Source organism: Suncus etruscus, chromosome 6 (genome assembly GCF_024139225.1).
Source record: "Suncus etruscus isolate mSunEtr1 chromosome 6, mSunEtr1.pri.cur, whole genome shotgun sequence".
Taxonomy (NCBI): Eukaryota; Metazoa; Chordata; class Mammalia; order Eulipotyphla; family Soricidae; genus Suncus; species Suncus etruscus.
In genome coordinates, this window is record NC_064853.1 from 56,462,037 (window position 1) to 56,480,886 (window position 18,850).

Sequence of the window (18,850 nt, forward strand, 5' to 3'; positions counted from 1 at the left end):
AGAATGTAGGGTTTTCTAAGTAGAGTATCATCTCATCTGCAAACAATGAGAGCTTGACTTCTTCCTTTCCTATCTGGATTCCCTTGATATCTTTTTCTTGCCTAATCACTATAACGAGTACTTCCAGTGCTCTGTTGAATAGGAGTGGTGAAAGAGGACAGCCTTGTCTTGTGCCAGAATTTAGAGGAAAGGCTTTCAGTTTTTCTCCATTGAGGACAATATTTGCCTCTGGCTTGTGGTAGATGGCCTTAACTATATTGAGAAAGGTTCCTACCATTCCCATCTTGCTGAGAGTTTTGATCAAGAATGGGTGTTGGATCTTATAAAGGTGATATTGGCTTCATAAAAGCTATTTGGAAGTGTTTCCGTTTGTTCAATTTTATGAAAGAGTCTTGCCAGGATTCATTAGTGAATCCATCTGGGCCTGGGCTTTTGTTTTTGGGCAGACATTTGATTACCATTTTAATTTCATCAATAGTGATGGGTGTGTTTAGATATGCTACATCCTCTTCCTTCAACCGTGAAAGATTATGAGTCCAAGAATTTATCCATTTCTTCCAGGTTCTCATTTTTAGTGGCATAGAGTTTCTCAAAGTAGTTTCTGATTACCCTTTGAATCTCTGCCATATCAGTGGTTATCTCTCCTTTTTCATTCCTAATACGAGTTATCAAGTTTCTCTCTCTCTTTCTTTGTTAGTTTTGCCAGTGGTCTATCAATCTTGTTTATTTTTTCAAAGAACCAACTCGTGCATTTGTTGATTTTCGGATTGATTTTTGGGTTTCCACTTCGTTGATTTCTGCTCTCAGCTCTGTTATTTTCTTCTGTCTCCCTATTTTTGGGTCCTTTTGTTGAGCACTTTGTAGTTCTATTAGCTGTGTCATTAAGCTACTCAGGTAAGCTCCTTCTTCCTTCCTGATGTGTGCTTGCAATGCTATAAATTTTCCTCTCAGTACTGCTTTTGCTGTGTCCCTTAAGTTCTGATAGTTTGTGTCTTTATTGTCATTTGTTTCCAGGAACCTTTTTATTTCCTCCTTGATTTCATCTCGGACCCACTGGTTATTGATTATGAGGCTGTTTAACTTCCAGGTGTTAAAGTTTTTCTTCTGTGTCCCTTTGGAATTCACAAATAATTTCAGAGCCTTGTGGTCAGCGAAGGTAGCCTGCAAAATTCCTATCCTCTTGATATTATGGAGGTATGTTTTATTTGCTAGCATGTAGCCTATCTTGGAGAATGTCCCATGTACATTAGAGAAGAATGTGTATCCAGGTTTCTGGGGGTGGAGTGTCCTGTATATATCTACTAGTCCTCTTTCTTCCATTTCTCTATTGAGGTCTAGTATATTCTTGTTGGTTTTCAGTCTGGTTGACCTGTCAAGTGTTGACAATGCCATGTTGAGGTCTCCCACAATTATTGTGTTTTTATTGATATTAGTTTTCATATTTGTCAATAATTGTATTAAATATTTTGCTGGCCCCTTATTTGGTGCATATATGTTTAGGAGAGTGATTTCTTCCTGCTGGACGTATCCCTTGATTAATACAAAATATCCATCTTTGTCCCTTACAACTTTCCTAAGTATAAAGTTTGCATCATCTAATATTAGTATGGCCACTCCAGCTTTTTTATGGGTGTTGTTTGCTTGAATAATTTTCCTCCAGCCTTTTATTTTGAGTCTATGTTTATTCTGACTATTTAGGTTGGATTGAATTTTTTTATCCATTTAACCACTCTCTGTCTCTTAACTGGTGCATTTAGTCCATTGACATTGAGAGAAAGAATTGTCCTGGGAGTTAGTGCCATCTTTATATCGAAGTTTGGTGTGTCTGTTGGTCAGTCTTATCTTAAAGTAGGCCATTCAGTTTTTCTTTTAAGAATGGTTTTGAGTCTGTAAAGTTTCTGAGCTGTTGCTTTTCTGTGAAACCATGTATTGTTCCTTCAAACCTGAAAGTGAGTTTTGCTGGGTGCAGTATTCTAGGCGAAGCATTTATTTCATTAATTTTGTCACTGTGTCCCACCACTGCCTTCTGGTCTTGAGTGTTTCCAACGACAGGTCTGCAGTAAATCTCAAGGATGTTCCCTTGAATATAATTTCTCTTTTTAATCTTGCTGCCTTCAGAATTCTGTCCCTATCTTTGGGATTCATCATTGTGACTAGGATGTGTCTTGGGGTGTTTTTTCTGGGGTCTCTTTTAGTTGGTACTCTTTGGGCATGCAAGATTTGATCACATATATTCTTTAGCTCTGGTACTTTCTCTTTAATGATGTTCTTGACCATTGATTCTTCTTGAAGATTTTCTTCCTGGGTCTCTGGGACTCCAATGATTCTTAAGTTGTTTCTGTTGAGCTTATCATAGACTTCTGTTTTCATCTGTTCCCATTCTTTGAGTAATTTTTCCATTGTTTGATCATTTGCTTTAAGGCTTTTTTCCAATTTCTTCTGCTGTATGGAATTGTTGTTCATCTCATTTTCATTGTACTAATTCTATCCCCAGCTGCTGTTAACCCATGGGAAAGCTCAACCATGTTTTTCTTCAATTCATCTACTGAATTTTTCAGACCTGTTATTTGACCTGAAATTTCAGTTTGGAGTTTTCTGATTTCTATCTTCATATTCTCTTGATTCTTAGTAGTGTTCTCTTCTGTACTTTCTTTGACTTCTTTGAACATCTTCCATATTGTGACTCTAAACTCCTTATCTGAGAGACTGACTAGTTGGTTAGTCATGTTCAAGTCATCAGAATTGCCATCGTCATTCTCTATGTCTGGCGCTGGCCTCCATTGTTTCCCCATTGTCACACTTGTATTGTGGGTTTTTCTATGTGTTGTGGTGGTATTCATTGGCTGAATGATGTACATGGCCGTGAAGGAAGTAGAGTGGCCGTGCTCCTCTGGCTCCTCCCTTTCTGGGCATGTAAACTCTCCTCCAGGGAAGGCTCCAGGGATGGCGAGCCGTCCGCAGATGAGCCACACACAGGATGAAATCAGGCCAAAAATGCAGCACAGCACAGAAGACAGGCATATAGGGGTGATAGCCTCTGAGTTCCAGCAGAGTTCAGCAGTTTCCCCCTCTTTTTTATTTTTCTTAATTTCCTTTGACTGTAAGTTCAAAATTAAGGTGCTAGCAGGGGGATTTCTCCTGAGAATTCTGTTTTTGGGTGAGGTAACTTTACCTTGTCCTCTTTCTTTGCATTATTGTTCAGATAATTAAAATTAAAAAAAAAAAACACGTGGGGCCGAAGTGATAGCACAGAGATGGGGCATTTGCCTTGCATGTGTGTTGTAAGTCATAAACATACACAACACATGTGGCCAACCCCGTACATACTCTGTTTCTATTTCTGGCATCCCATATGGTCCCCCTGAGACTGCTAGGACCAACTTTGAGCAAGAACAGCAGTAACCCCTGAGCACTGTCGGGTGTGACCCAAAAACGAACAAACAAAAAAAATAATTGGTTAAAATCAGACTAAGATTCTGCAATCTACCTCGATAAAATAAAGTAAGCCTAGCATGAGATTTGTACTTGCTAATATAGAAATTTTAATTAAGTATTTACACAAAATATGAATTTGAGAAAAAAATCTAACTTTCCTGACTATAGGAAATTTAAAATATTTGTAATTATGAGAGTATAACCTACAATAAATGCCCATTATGAAATAATAATTTTGCCTAGAATAGCCTTTCACATAGGTTATGACATGATAGTACCTCATTGCACTATTTAGAGATATGAGGGTAATTGATTTTCCTGAAATGATTTTAGCAATCAAAACACCTGCATTGTACAATGGTTTTAAAACTGTATATTTTTTGTTCTATATTTCACTCTTCATACACACAGCTGCTATATTAAGAGCAACTTACATGATTGTCCTATTTATTCCTCATAGAACCAGTTTTTCATAAGCTGTGCAGATGATAAAGTTGTGTTCAACAAGGTTGGAGATGCCATTGCCAAGCGAATACTGAAAGCTTACAGGTAACTTTTTGCTGTTTTGGTATGTTACTGCAGATGTTACTTGCTTTATGCATACAAGGTTTTTGAAATTCCATTTTTTATAAATATTTTCTTTTCTTAGCAGGAATCAATTTAGTTGAGCTATTATTATTTTCTTAGATCTGAGTTTGTTGCTAAAGAATGTTTTAGTCCATTCTTGAGGGAATCTGAATTCCTCATTTCCCATTCATTAGATTAGGTTTGGTTTTTTTAATGGCAGTACTGAATTGTGGTCACTTAAAACTTGAAATAGTCACGTATTAATGGATTATATTTATTTTTTACTTACCCTCTCTTATTTCTTTAGCTCAGTAGATTACCTTTAATAACATTTATAAAGATATAATTTCCATACCACTTAAAAAATGAACAAGTCAGTCATCACTAGTATATTTGCAGGTTTGTACAATCATAAACTAACTGATATGAGAAAATTCTTGTCACACAGAAAGAAATACCATCCTAATTGGCAGTCACTACTCAGCTATTCAATTTGCCTTATCTGGGAACTTAAAAAAAAAAAAGGAATCAGACACTGAACAGTTGTTTGTAAGGCTTCTTTTATGTGGCTTATTGTTGTCAAGATTTACCTATGTTATAAAATGTACCCACACAGAGAAGAGAACTTAAGTTCATACACATCTGGGGATTATATAAGACATCTTTAACTTTCAGTGTCATGTATTATTTTGATACCTTATTTTTTATAATATGTGGGGGATTTTAGGTGTAAGAATATTTCATTACACAAACTGAATCTTAATGTAACTCAGTTTATATTCTCAGACTAACTGAATCTTTATAAATACTTTTAAAATTAGATTATATAGGTTTTGTTGTTATTGTTGTTGTTTCCATTTTTAAAGGTAAGCATCAATGAGATACTCAAGAGGTTGTACAATTTCTTAAAGCCACTAATGATAGTATGCAAGAATAGCTTTGTGCCAAAGTCTTTGAATTTCTGATTCAACACTTCACCCCACACTATATAACTCTTGTTCATTAAGGTTCAGGCTTAAAGTTCTCTCAGACTTTGCATGTAGCTATACTTCCTGAGCACAGATCAGAAGTAAACCCTGAGCACATCTGGTGGGACCTACTAGAAAGAAATATCCCTATGGTTTCCACCAGGTACAAGGGTTGTGAAAAGGACTTGACTGGTGTTAAGTTAGTGGACAGCTCTCTCAGAAGCCAAGAAACTACCTTCATCCCATGGTGAGGGCATTAAGCAGCATAGCACAGTACCTCCACAGCCAGCATGTATACATTGACTCTTACCCTTTGCAATACATAAAAATTACAATGGAACTTTTACATAAATACAAGAGCTGGATTCAGTGCAGGCTTCCCTGACCAGAATACCCAGATAAAGGGCCCAGGAACCTTTATTTTATGATCTTCCACTGCAAACTATATAATATATAATATATATATATAATATATAATAGTGTTTATGATCTTAAATGTTGCTGATGATCTGTTTCAAAGAGGACCTTTATCCTTTGTCTTGTCGTACATTCTTTGGAAGATGTCACCAAAAACCTGTTTCTGACATGACTTAAGAACAGTTGATTTATAAGTTAAACAGAAGTGAAAACAAATTTCTTATATGCTTGCCAGACTTCTAGTTACATGGGTCAAATTATGTTGCATTAACAAAAATGGCATTATCTTCCAATCACTTTTTACATTTCATGAGAATATCTGAGTTATCTATATGGCAAATGTGTCAAAAGAGAACATGTTTTTTCATGTAATTAAAACAGGCCAAAGAAATAGAGTAAGTTGATGGATGAGCTCATTGGGCTGAGTAGTGACATGGCATCTGCTAGGAAGAAGAGTAGTCTGAACCTTTACCTACTCAATCCCAGTTATTCATTTCCTGAGACAAGTTTAATATGTACCTGTAAAATGGTTTTAAACTATTTGAAAGTCTGAAAGAATATTTTTCTTTTGTACATTGATTTTTTTTTTAGTTTTTTTGGGACTGGAAGGAACTTGAAAAATGTTTTCTGACTGAACATTTCCCAGTGATCCCATAAAGTGTCCCAAGTGCAGACAGGGTCATAGTCAGAGAGCATGGGAAGTCAGCAGCAGCTCATTTTTGAAGCATTACAGAGCACATTAAATACTGGCCATGAAATGGGAAAGAAATCCATAGAACTGCAAATGAACTATTTGTCATGTAGCTAGGATCTCTCAACTGTCTGCTTTAGACTGTTCATTGTGGTGTGTCTCACTGTTAGACTTTCAGCTAATGCAAACATATGTATCCTGGAGGCATTTTCTGTCTCTCCTTTTTCTGTATCTTTACATTATCCTTGATCTGTGTTCCTTGCTATGGTAAAATATAGTTTGCCATAACAATCTCATATCTGCTGGCTGTGATCTTTGGAAAGACAAAATAAAAAAAAAAAACTGTTCTTGCAGGTTGCCTTGCAGAGAACTCCTTTTTATTAAGCACCAATCAATATGTGTCATCCCAAGTCTTCACCTTCCATGTCTCTCATTGGCTTCTTAGCTGCTCTCTGCACCACTGAAACAAACTTCCCTGAAAAGTCACATGCTCAACAATAAATATAATTTTGGCTGCTGGAAAAAGAATAGTCTATAGCACACAGCAGATGGAAGGGAATGACAGTATTCTGCCTAACCAAAGAACACAGGCTTTCTTCCAGGTCCTCTCCCCATGGAGAAATGGAATCTTAGTCTGCCAACTCCCTTCACTGGGCAAATTTTTATTATTCTGCCAGTGTCGGTATCATGCTTCACACTCATTCCGGAAGTAATTTCTGTGCAAGCCTCACTTCCTGGTTCCATCTCAAAAGCTATAATTCTTTACAGAACAGGCTTTTACTGTGTTCTGATCCATGACTTAGAGTCTCAGAATATTGTTCATCATGTGCTGGAGTGTGAATCGCTTAAGAATATCTGCAGAAGGGCTGGAGCAATAGCATAGCAGTAAGGCGTTTGCCTTGCATGCGACCAACACAGGACAGACCATGGTTTGAATCCTGGCATCCCATTTGGTTCCCCAAGCCTGCCAGGAGCAACTTCTGAGCACAGAGGCAGGAGTAATCCCTGAACATCGCCGGATGTGACCCAAAAGCCAAAATAAAATAAAATAAAATAATATCTGCAGAAAACACAAGGTCTGTTTTAATAAGTTATACTCTTCTAAGTTGAGACCAACTACCAATCAAATGAAAGCTGTCTTTGGCCAATAAAAATCTGGTTCAAGGTCAAAGAGAAGAAATCAGGCTGTAATCTAAAATCAACTATTTTGATTAAATAAATAAAAGACTAAGTAGAACAAATTGGCAAAGTTTGAAAATATGTATATCTTTTTTACTTTCTTTTTTAAAAAATATCTTTATTTAAACACCTTGATTACAAATATGATTGTATTTGGGTTTCAGTCATGTAAAGAACACCCCCCTTCACTGGTGCAATATCCCCACCACCAATGCCCCAAATCTCCCTTCTCCACACCCTACCCCACCCCCACCTGTACTCTAGACAGGATTTCCACTTCCATCATTCATTCACATTGTTATGATAGTTCTCAGTGTAGTTATTTTTCTAACTGTCATTTTTTTGGGTAGTATTCTGGGGTTTAATTTCAGGCTTCACATATGCAAGCTATGTACTTTACCATTGATTTACACCCCTGGTTGCCCGAAAACATATTAAAACAATGTGTCTAGATTTATGATGTTGAAGCCATCTTTGCTTATGGAAACTTGATATGCATAATTTTACAGCTTTAGTAATTTTTAAAAAAAAAAGTCAGAGAAACTGCACTTTGAAGTTATGAAAATTTTGGCAAACATAACAAAATGAGTAATTGGTTTAAAGTTATCACATTTTCATATTAAATTGTATCAGAAAGTTTATGACTGAAAATTGTAGGAATTTGCAATTTGGTGCTTCATATAATTATAAAACATTGCTAGATAATGCTTCCAGTTTTCCCAGATGGGGCCTTTATGAGGAATACAGCCCTGGAGAGTTGTGCAATTAACAGGGGACCAGAGATTCAGAGACCTCGGTTATTTTCAGATCTGTAAATTTGAGCAAAGTTGAAGAGCACAACATTCAAACCAGCTGTTTTAGAACTAATATTTATGTTAGGAACAGAAATGTTTTTATTAAGGATGTTTTCCTACCACTGGCACTTATTCATCCTATGAGAAGTATAGACACATTCTTTTTCATTGGAATTGTGGGTGGTGCCAGAAATTTAAAGCCAGAGCCTCTTACATCCTACCATGGAGTCACATCCCCAGACCCACAGGAATATTATTAATGTCCTGTGTAGAGGTGCCTCACAGCTAACTGCAACTGACTCTTGAGTTTCTGAACTTCTCTTCATTGATTTGGCATACCTTCTTCCAAATTATAAAATAAACAGTGTTGTAAAGCATACTGTGAGATTTTGTTTTGTTTTGTTTTGTTTTCATTTTAGACAGAGTTTGCTCCATTTTTCTTGAGGAATTCTAAGTGAAATCACTAGCTGGTAATTCAATAATGTTACCAAGTATTTTTTGAGTCTTTCTACTTCTGAGGACTTCACAGTCCCTTGTTTCACTCAGCCCTCCCATAAGCAATAACAAATGGATGCATAATTATCCTCATTCTACTCAGAAACTGCTGAAGCCAAGAGAGATGAGGTCAGTTGCCTGAGCCAGACAAGTACTAATGGATGAAAATGGGGCTCATACCATGCCTTTGGGTCTTCCACTTGTGCTTTTAAACAGTATGCTTCAAAGCTCCCCTAATTCAAGGGAGATCAAAATGGTTTGATGTTGAGCTTCCCAGTAACCAATAAGAGATCATCTATTTTGAAGTGTAAAAGCCAGATCTACATTTTACTTTATGTTTTAATCTTTCTTAATAGATATAAATGAATAGGGTTTAGTGGAAGAGTTCTGCATCTTATAATTCCTACATCCAATTATTTATGCAGCACACTTAAGTGGATGTATTTGGCATATTCCAAAAACACTGTCATAAAGAATTTTTAGCTAAAGTTGTCATAAAGAGAATGGACAACATTCCGATAAAGTATGTCAATTGCCAGTTTCACAGATTTTTCCTTCCAGGACAACCTCCAAACTCTCTAAATAACCAGGAGAAGAGGTATACTGGGAAAGCATATCTTAGCATACATTTTTATGCCAATTTTTAATTGCTTTCACTTGGTTCCAAAAAACATTTACGTGGTAATCCCAGAAGGAAGTGAGATGTAAAGATTAGCACAGGGCTAAAGCCTGCAATCATTTTAAGTCAGCATGTGCCCTGGCAGAGGGGGAAAAAAGAGACTGGAAAACAAGAATGGATACAGCTGGAACAGTTTAACAAAAGAAAATAGTTTAGCAAAACATTTGATAGAATCTTATTTGTGAACCATCAATGGCTTTGCCTACCAAAGGTTATCATCTCAGAGTCAAGCTGGACACAAACATGCTGAACTAGCATTAGCTCAACATTCTTAAAAGTAAAATTCTGTAATTTTCAAAAAATAACAAATGAGAAATATATATTTGTATATATGTTTTTATATCCATGAATTAAAAAGAGAATGCTCTTATCTATAAAGTCACATAAAAATGTAGTCAGACCTAAATAGATTAATCATTTCTAGTGAACTAGCAAGGATTTTTGGTCAATCTTTTGTCCTATTTTTAGAAGAGCAAACTGAAGCAGAAAAAGGTCAACATACAACGTTTTGCAAGTTTTATCAGTCACAAAAGAAAAATGGAGTGTGTTGCAAACCACTAGGAAGATATATGCCAAAAAATATATTCCAGCCAAAAAAATTAAATATCTCAAATATCACAGAGAGGTATATAACACAGTACATTTCTGCATAAAATCACAGCTCTCCAAACACAATGAGATTGATCATAGCTCTTGAAGTTTATGGCAATGGAACATAATCTATAAATCTCAAATTCTCAAAACTCTCAAGAGGATCTTGTCACCAGAGAAGTGTAATGAGACCCATTAGGGCTGTTTTACAGATCCCAAGGTCCCTGGAAAGGGCAGACCAAGCCTTTCTGCCTGCAGAAAGGGCTTGTGGGGTAAAAGAAAAAGAGGCAGGAGAGAAGAGCTAGGATTGGGACACAAGCTAGACCCATGAAAATTAAGTATAGGGGCCGGCGCGGTGGCGCTAGAGGTAAGGTGTCTGCCTTGCCAGCGCTAGTCTAGGATGTACCGCGGTTAGATCCCCCAGCGTCCCATATGCTCCCCCGAGCCAGGAGCGACTTCTGAGCGCATAGCCAGGAGTAACCCCTGAGCGTCACCGAGTGTGCCCCCCCCAAAAGAAAATTAAGTACAGGCAAGCGTGCAGCAATTAGAAAAACAAAAACAAAATGAACAATTCAGCTTAAGAATGGAATTTAAAAAGCCAATTCTCTTCCCACCCCAGAAAATTTCCCCCCACCCCTTTCATTTTCCAGTTTCTTTCTGTTTATATTAATATAATGTGTATATTTTCTCTTGAATGGCGACTTATTTCCTTTCACCCAAGTGTCTGACTCAAGTTCTATTTCCTCACAATAGAAGGAAATTTAGCTTATTCACTTCCTGATTCAGATGGAAAAATTCAGGGATTTCTCCTGATTACTGCTCTATATACAGGCAGTCTAGGTGCAGCCCAGTTCTCCCTCCCCACTCTCCACCATGGTACCGTCTCTGTGAGAACACTAAGAGCCTTCAGTGCTGCTTGGTTTTCTATCTGCTCTGAGATCAATTTACTGTGACTTGGGACCTCAACCTTTCTACTCCTTCTTGTGTTATTTTGGTGCAGCTTTCTTTTGGATTCTCCTAGAAATAAAACCCTATTCATGTTTAAAGGTGATGAAAGTCTGTCCTGTTCTCCCTAGAATTTTAATTGAGGTACAAAAATAAGATTCCTCTTAGTCTTTTGTATTCCTTCCTCAAGGACTCTAGTTTCCCCTAGTCTCAAATACTGACATTTTGTATGCTGATTCCTGTGTGAGGATTTAACTCCAGTAGCTTGCTGACCAAATCACAGAATGGGGCTAACAGTCTGTTGGAAGGAAATTTAACAATTCAATATCAACTTGTCCCAAATGTAATGGCAATGATACCTTTACTTTGAACCATTTTAAAATTGTACCAGAGGATTTTGCTACTTAGTCATCATAGCAATCATTTATCATGCTGCCAAAAAAAAAATCTAGCCATTAGTGGAAATGGTATAATTTAGTTAAACATCCTTTATTATTGGATACTTGTTTTCAAATTTTTTGTTTTGTTTTGTTTTGGGACCACAACCAGTGGTGCTGAGTGGTGACTCTTGGATCTGCACTCAGGAATCACTCCTGGTAGATTCCAGGGACAATAGCAGAAATAAGGAGAGTTAGTAAATTTTGAAGGAATAACTTATTTTAACAAAAAGCCTGAGATTGCGATCTGATCAAGTTGTTCTGAATTTAAGTGGATGAAGCAATGATGGCCTGTTTATGGCTAGGTGCCTGCTCACTCTCTTGATTTTAGGATCATAAATAATTCTACTCAATTTCTTGCTCAGAGTGATTGCTTTTACACATGCCACCAAAGTGTTAGGAGTATATGCTATTCCAGATTAGGATCCTCAGCATCTGGGCTGCTTGCCTTTTATGTATTGTATCAGGGACAAGCACTGACCATACTGCTACAATGGGTTTTCCATTAACTTAACCTTACAATGAATTTAAAACCCTAGACCACTATTTTTACAGCAGTGAAAATCCAAGTCATTAGGAGTTTTATTAAGTTTCCCCACAATTAAATTATCTATTCATTCAAGAAGTTTAAGAGGTATTGCACATTGGAGATAGCACAACGGCGTTTGCCTTGCAAGCAGCCGATCCAGGACCAAAGGTGGTTGGTTCGAATCCCGGTGTCCCATATGGTCTCCCATGCCTGCCAGGAGCTATTTCTGAGCAGACAGCCAGTAGTAACCCCTGAGCACCGCCGGGTGTGGCCCAAAAACCAAAAAAAAATAAATAAAAATAAAAATAAAAAAGAGGTATTGCACATAAAGAGGAACAACCTAATTTGAAATTGATAGTATCCCAAGAATGCAAACTATGTATGTTATGGTTCCTGAAAATTAAATTTACAAGAATATTTTAGCTAAAAAAAAATCAGTCAAGATTTTCATATCCTATGTAACAAGTCTCCATTTTTTTAAGTCTTCTTACTTTTATAATATACAAAGGTAGTAAGGAACATCTCTATTATCTCTTCTATCTATCTATCTATCATCTATCTATCTATCATTTACCATTTGAACCATGTTCAGCTATGCTAAGGCCTTATTTATGCCTCTGCTCTCAGGGATTATTCCTGGAAGAAGTCAGGGGTCCAATTGGGGTCCTGGGGATTGAACAGTCTGCTATATGCACTGTGCCCACCTTGTACAAAGCATGCAGAGAAAGAGCCCTATTCATGTTACTATTTCTTCAGCCCCAAGTAAGGAACATCTTTTATGAACAGAATTATAGACACTTTAATAGATACCAGCAATGTTTCCTCTACAATTTTTCCAACAAATTTGAAAAAAGTGGTTTATTTGGATCAGCATAAATAGCACATAGCTATTTTGAAATATCAAAACATTAGAAATAGTTTGAATATTTATCTTTAGAGAATATATTTAAATATTATATATATGTTGCCATGCTAAATTGTTAAGCATAACATATTACGTTAAATGAAATTTTAAATAATATCACAACAACTGTATATTGTATTGAAAGAATTCCAAGATACCCTGATATATGATAAAAATGACAATAAAAAGTAAAGTATTTTAAACTGTTATAGAAGAAAATAATTCATACATGCTTATTTAGATCACACTCTACTTCTAAAAGATTTTTGAAGAAACCAGTAATAGCAAAAGGGGTGGGTCCAGGAAAATAAGAATGAAAGGAAAAATTTTCATCATATAATCTACTTTTTAAATGTTCTACTCTAATTTATATTAGCCATTAAAACATTTTATTTGAAAGTTTCTCAAAAAGCTTAAGATAAAAATATTATATAATCTAGCAGTTCTATTTCTGAGTATATGTAACCAAAAATTGTATTTTAGTGTTCAATGAACATTATTCATGCTAGCTAAAAAGTAGAAACACACATGATGATTAGATGAACGAATACTGCAGTATGTGTATATAACTCAGCTTAAGATGGAAGGATATTCTGATACAGGCTAAGGCAAGGATGAATCTTTTATTTGGTTTATGTGTTAGGCCACATCCAGGGCTCTGCACTCAGGAATTATTCTTTGCGAGTTTAGGGAACATATGTGGTACATGCAAGGCAAATGCCCTCTCTACTGTACTATTGCTCTGACCCCTGACATTGATGAGTTTTGATGATGTTTTGGTAGGTGAAATGCCAGGCACATTAGGACAAATACTATAAGATTGCAATAGTCAAATTGCTACATGAGTCAAATTAATAGAAATGGGGATTTATTAGAAATTAAAGGGAGGGAAGCTGGTGGAATTATTTAATTAGAGATTTTTGTTTGTGAAGAAATGCTCTAAAATTAAATACTATGATGCTTTTTCAGCATCATGTAAATATAAGTAATAAGTAAAAGTGGTTAAATTGAGAATGTTTGTATTGATACATTTTACCACAACAAAACATACAAGCAAGATATAATTTAATTTAGCAAAAAAAAAAGTCTTATCAAGCTTAACATTTTGTCTATTAAAAGCCCCTTAGAGACCTTTCTCTAACTTGACCCTTATCTTCACAAGTAAAAATATACTGTATGCAAAGTTCTGTCTTATGTTTCTAGATGCTTCCCACATTGTATAGGTAGCAGGCATGTGCATCAACTTTATGAGGCAGAAGTGATACTGAACTTAGGTTGGACTCTATAGTAATGTAAGACTGCAGGAGACAGTCAAGTGCACATGTATAGCATGTGAACAACTTTGTAACTGCGGGGAAAACACTCCAACTCTATGATAAAGAACCTTGTAACCACGGTGCTTAAATAAAGTAATAAAAACATTTAAAAATAGTTAATGTATAACAAGTTGTATCCAATACTACCTAGATCATTGTTTAGTAAAGCATTCCTAATTCTCAGGGTCTAATTCTAATTCTCAGGGGCACAAAAAAAAAAAAAAAAAAAAGGACAGAGAAGCCAACCTTCCTTCATAGAGAGGTGAAACTGAACTACTCATCTCCTGCCCTGAAGCTTAGCACTGAGAGCAACATATTAAAGGTGCTTCTGGGAAAACAATTGTTTCAGGTGTCAATATCTAGTTGTCCAGTTTAATTTTGTTAGATTTTTAAAATACTGAATATGAAGGTTGAGAGGGATAGCATACAGGCCTAGCATGTGTGAGAACGTATTTGATCTTTGGTCCAGAGGGTGGGCTTGTGGTCACTGAGTACCTTTTTATTAAAAAAATAAAACATTGACTATGGAGAAATAAATATCTTTCATAATATTGCTTATTTTCCACTGTCTCCTTTAATATGTAGAAATATGATCTCTTACTCTTTTCAAACAGAGATGGTTAAGAGTTTTCATTTCTTTCAGTTTGTTCCCCCCAGCTCAAACTGTGTTTGCCATCTAGTGATTAATACATGCCATTACAACCATCTTCCCCAAATTCCTGTGTTGGAGATAAGCACAGTTAAGCACACAGGCCAGTGAACTCAATTCTGTTGACTTGCTTGCACTCCTGCAGGAACACCTGTCCCAAACTTCATGTTTTATTTGCCCAGCTGCCCTCAGAGACATTCAGTGATATACTTCTCACAAAGTAGTAATATTATTTAAATGGGGTTGGTCATTAGGAAGACAATGAACTTTAGAGATTATTACGAAAGTTTAATAAGTAGCATAGATCTGGTAACTAACCAGTACAGTGCCATTGTGTGAATTTAAACTTTCAAAAAGAAGGTGTGATTCCCTGCTCCCAGGTAGTAGCACAGCCATTTTCAGACTTGGCCTTCTTCCTGTATGATTTATAAATGGTGAAGAGTAAACAGATGTACCTTCTAGTAGTTGAACATATTCTCTGAGTTTCTCACTATTCAAATGCAGATCCAAGTAAATATTTGCACTTCCTTCTTCTTTGTTTCATCATTGAGACGCTAAGGCTTTTTTTTTTTTTTTTTTTTTTTTTTTTTTGAGATTCAATTTTTTGAGATTCAATCATTTGGGAGAATGAACTGAAAAATAGCGTTATGGCCAATGCAGAGGATTTAAAAATTTAACCTGACTCAGTTAGAGTCCTCACTGAACACTGGGTAAGATATTGCACTTGAACAAAAATTTTATGACTCAATTTAAAATTATTAACAGTGACAATTTTTGCACTGGAAAGACACATTCTGGGACCAATGTGTTTTTGTGCCCCTGAGAATTAGAATTAGACCCTGAGAATTAGGAATGCTTTACTAAACAATGATCTAGGTAGTATTGGATACAACTTGTTATACATTAACTATTTTTAAATGTTTTTATTACTTTATTTAAGCACCGTGGTTACAAGGTTCTTTATCATAGAGTTGGAGTGTTTTCCCCGCAGTTACAAAGTTGTTCACATGCTATACATTAACTTTTAAGATAACAGATACTCTCTTTTGTGACTAGAGAAATAGGATATGTGAGAGAACCTAGTTGGATCCCTGGTCTCCATGGTATCACATGGTCTCCAAGCATTGCCAATTCAACACTGGTGGCCCAGGCAATCTCTGATGGATAGGAGCATCAATTCACCTTGGGACCCTCGAAATCGAAATACCTTTTGGCCAAAAATCTACAGGAGGATCTCCCGGGCCTCTTAATTATTGTTTGGGAGACTCCTCTATGAAGAGAACTCTTATCTTTTTCAAAACTTTGTTAAATCATCCCCAGTCCTCATAACATCCAAACACTTTTTTTTGCAAAGAATTATACTGTACAGACAAGTGGACAATTCTCACAGTACTGCTAAATTCAGCTTATATTTCAGGTTGTGATTGTTATCTAGAAAACAGCTTATTACCTCCAATTCACAGCATCCACCAGACCCAGAAATGTGTTAGCATGTTTGAAGAGAGTCATTCCTTCAGTCTAGAAAATTATTCTAACTGCTTGGTTATCACTTCAAACTGCATCTTTTTATTTTAGTGAAAAGCTCTGCATCTGGCTTTTGCAGGGAAAACCAGAGATACCGGGTATATATCGTGATACCGCTTCTACCAGGCTTTGAAGGAGACATTTCAACTGGTGGAGGAAATGCTTTGCAGGCAATAATGCACTTCAACTACAGGTATTTTACGTTCTAAAATGGTCTTTTTCTTAGCATTAATCAGCTATACATGTGAGCTGGTGAAAGGAATGGAAATGTTTCTCCAGATACATCCAATGAAACATTGAACAGATGGAACGGTTAATATTTTATTTTGCTTTTGCATCTTTGCTTTGTTTACCAACTAGTAAAATTCAGATGGAGCCTAAAAGTCATTAATGAGACCTAATCATAATGGTGGGCCTTGGCTACATGACAAGCATATGAATCTCTAACATTAGTCTCTTATTTGATTGCTTCTCATTAAATAGCTATCTTGTATCCATTTATAAGATCTATATCAAGTGGGAGAGCACATTCCTTGTATGAGCAATATTCTGGCTTCAGTCTCAAGCAAGCCTTATCCATCAAGTACCACTGTGGCCCCATCCCAAATAAAATTCTTAACATTGTATTATTTGCATTGTTTGTTGTAGTTCTTTTATTTGTATTCTTTTTCAGGCAGTTTTGCCTAAATACAATAACAGAGTTTTAACTGAGCTTTGGTCCCTATTCTTGGGTAAAAGTTTTTCCATTTCTAATATTATATGATTTATAACATGGTAAAGCTTTTCAAGTATTTAAGGCACTGCATAATGCTTCATTAGATTTTATCTGCTTCATTTTGCATTCTAATATCATTTTAGAATATTGTCAGTTGTAATTATTTTCTGTGACTATTTCATTGAGCTTGAACCAGCTGAATGAAAAAGCATGCTGAACTTTTATTTAAAACTATAACTTTTTATTTATTACCTTATTTGAAGACTATGTATTACATAGTTGCTCATAATACATTTATTCCAAGACCAATCTCAGCACCAATGTAAAATTCCCTCCACCACAAAACTATAACCTTTTATTATGCAAAACATCTCTATTTGCTGGCATCATCTTTAATAATATCAGTAATTCCCAGGCATAACTGTATTTTTAATTACTTTCATAGAGCAAGCAGATGGAGCATAGCATTTTTTATTTTGTCAGTTTTTCTAATTCATTGGCTATTTTAAGAGTCAGGAAAAAAAATCATTAGCAGAGTCAGCTATTTAAGATTATGTTTTTCACTTTTAAGGGGTTTGCTGACTTTACAGACACAGCCTAGGTATAATAGTTTATTAAATTCGGAATTACTTTGCTCAGTGTTTGCCCTTTCACATCTAAAGTGATGTGATTCTGCAAGATGTGGATTGGTTGTAACATTTTAAGTTTATATTTTCTGCCACCAGGTTTCTTAGGAAGAAAAATTCATTCATGGCCATCTTCTAAAAATATCATCTTTTGAAATCTAACATCAATTTTATAACTTTTTCCATTTACACATTTCAAACTAACTACCTGGTCCCATCAGTAATATTACAAAAAATGATAGTGGTGTGTTGTTTTTTATTTCAGAATCTATGTAGCATCTTCTCATAAAAGCACTTGTTCTATTTCACTTGGATAACAATCACATTCCATGGATATTGCAGTTGGGATTGCTTCTTTGTAACTTCTATGATTATTATAATTTTTCTTATTTTCAGAACCATGTGCAGGGGAGAAAATTCTATCCTTGGACAGTTAAAAGCAGAACGTAAGTAACTGCATCTTCTTTTATTCCATGCAGTTGTTGATAATTAGTAATCACTAATCTGAGACTATAGTTTTCTTTCCACATTTGGACAAATGGTTGTCCAAAAAATTATCAACAGAGATAAATGATTTATTCTTATTAAACTATCTTATCTAGGGTCGGAGTGATAGCACAGTAGTAGGACATTTGCTTTGTACATGGTCAACCTGGGAAGGACCGAGTTCAATCCCTGGCATCCCATATGGTCCCTGAGCTTGCCAGGAACGATTTCTGAGTGCAAAGACAGGAGTAACCCCTGAAAACTGGGTGTGGCCCCAAAATTTAAAAAATAAATAAACTGTCTAATCTAATGTTCAAATGAAACATATGGTCTCTGAGCCTGCCAGGAATGATTTCTGAGTGCAGAGACGGGAGTAACCACTGAGAACCACCGGGTGTGGCCCCAAAATTAAAAAAATAAACCGTCTAATCTAATGTTCAAATAAAACATTATATTTGAGATGCCAAGGTCATTGTTAAATGAGATTTTGTTTGTAATTAACTTTTAGTTATTTATAGTTTTTTTTTAGATTTGTAAAGTATTTCAATAGTTATATTTGTTTCTTCTGTTAGTTTTCTCCACAATTCTTGGAAAAAGTCAGGGAAGGTATTATCTTTTGTTTAAAGATGAGAACACAGATACTATAAGGTCAATAACAAAAAGACCCTAAAGTTAAGACATAAATGGTCAGAAAGGTTCCCTGTCAGTGCAATACATATTGTAAATTCTAAAGAATTAAGCTGGATGAGGCCAGAGTAATAGTACTATGGATAGGATGCTTGCTTTGCATAGGATCAATTCAGGTTCTGACCCCGGCATCCTGTATGGTGACTGTGCCTGCCAGGAGTGATCCCTGAGTGCAGAGATCCAGGAGTAAGTCCTGAGAATCACTGGGTATGGTCC

The 18,850-nt window shown here is 35.9% G+C and overlaps 1 protein-coding gene across 1 annotated transcript in view; it reads left to right on the forward strand.

Moving 5' to 3' along the window:
- Positions 1 to 18,850, forward strand: part of PLD1 (phospholipase D1) — a 212,008-nt gene that overhangs the window by 153,345 nt on the left and 39,813 nt on the right. Inside the window, exons 20-22 of the mRNA XM_049775678.1 lie at positions 3,896 to 3,984; positions 16,200 to 16,313; positions 17,858 to 17,907. Coding sequence (XP_049631635.1) covers positions 3,896 to 3,984; positions 16,200 to 16,313; positions 17,858 to 17,907 — 253 coding nt within the window. The remainder of the gene's footprint in view (positions 1 to 3,895; positions 3,985 to 16,199; positions 16,314 to 17,857; positions 17,908 to 18,850) is intronic.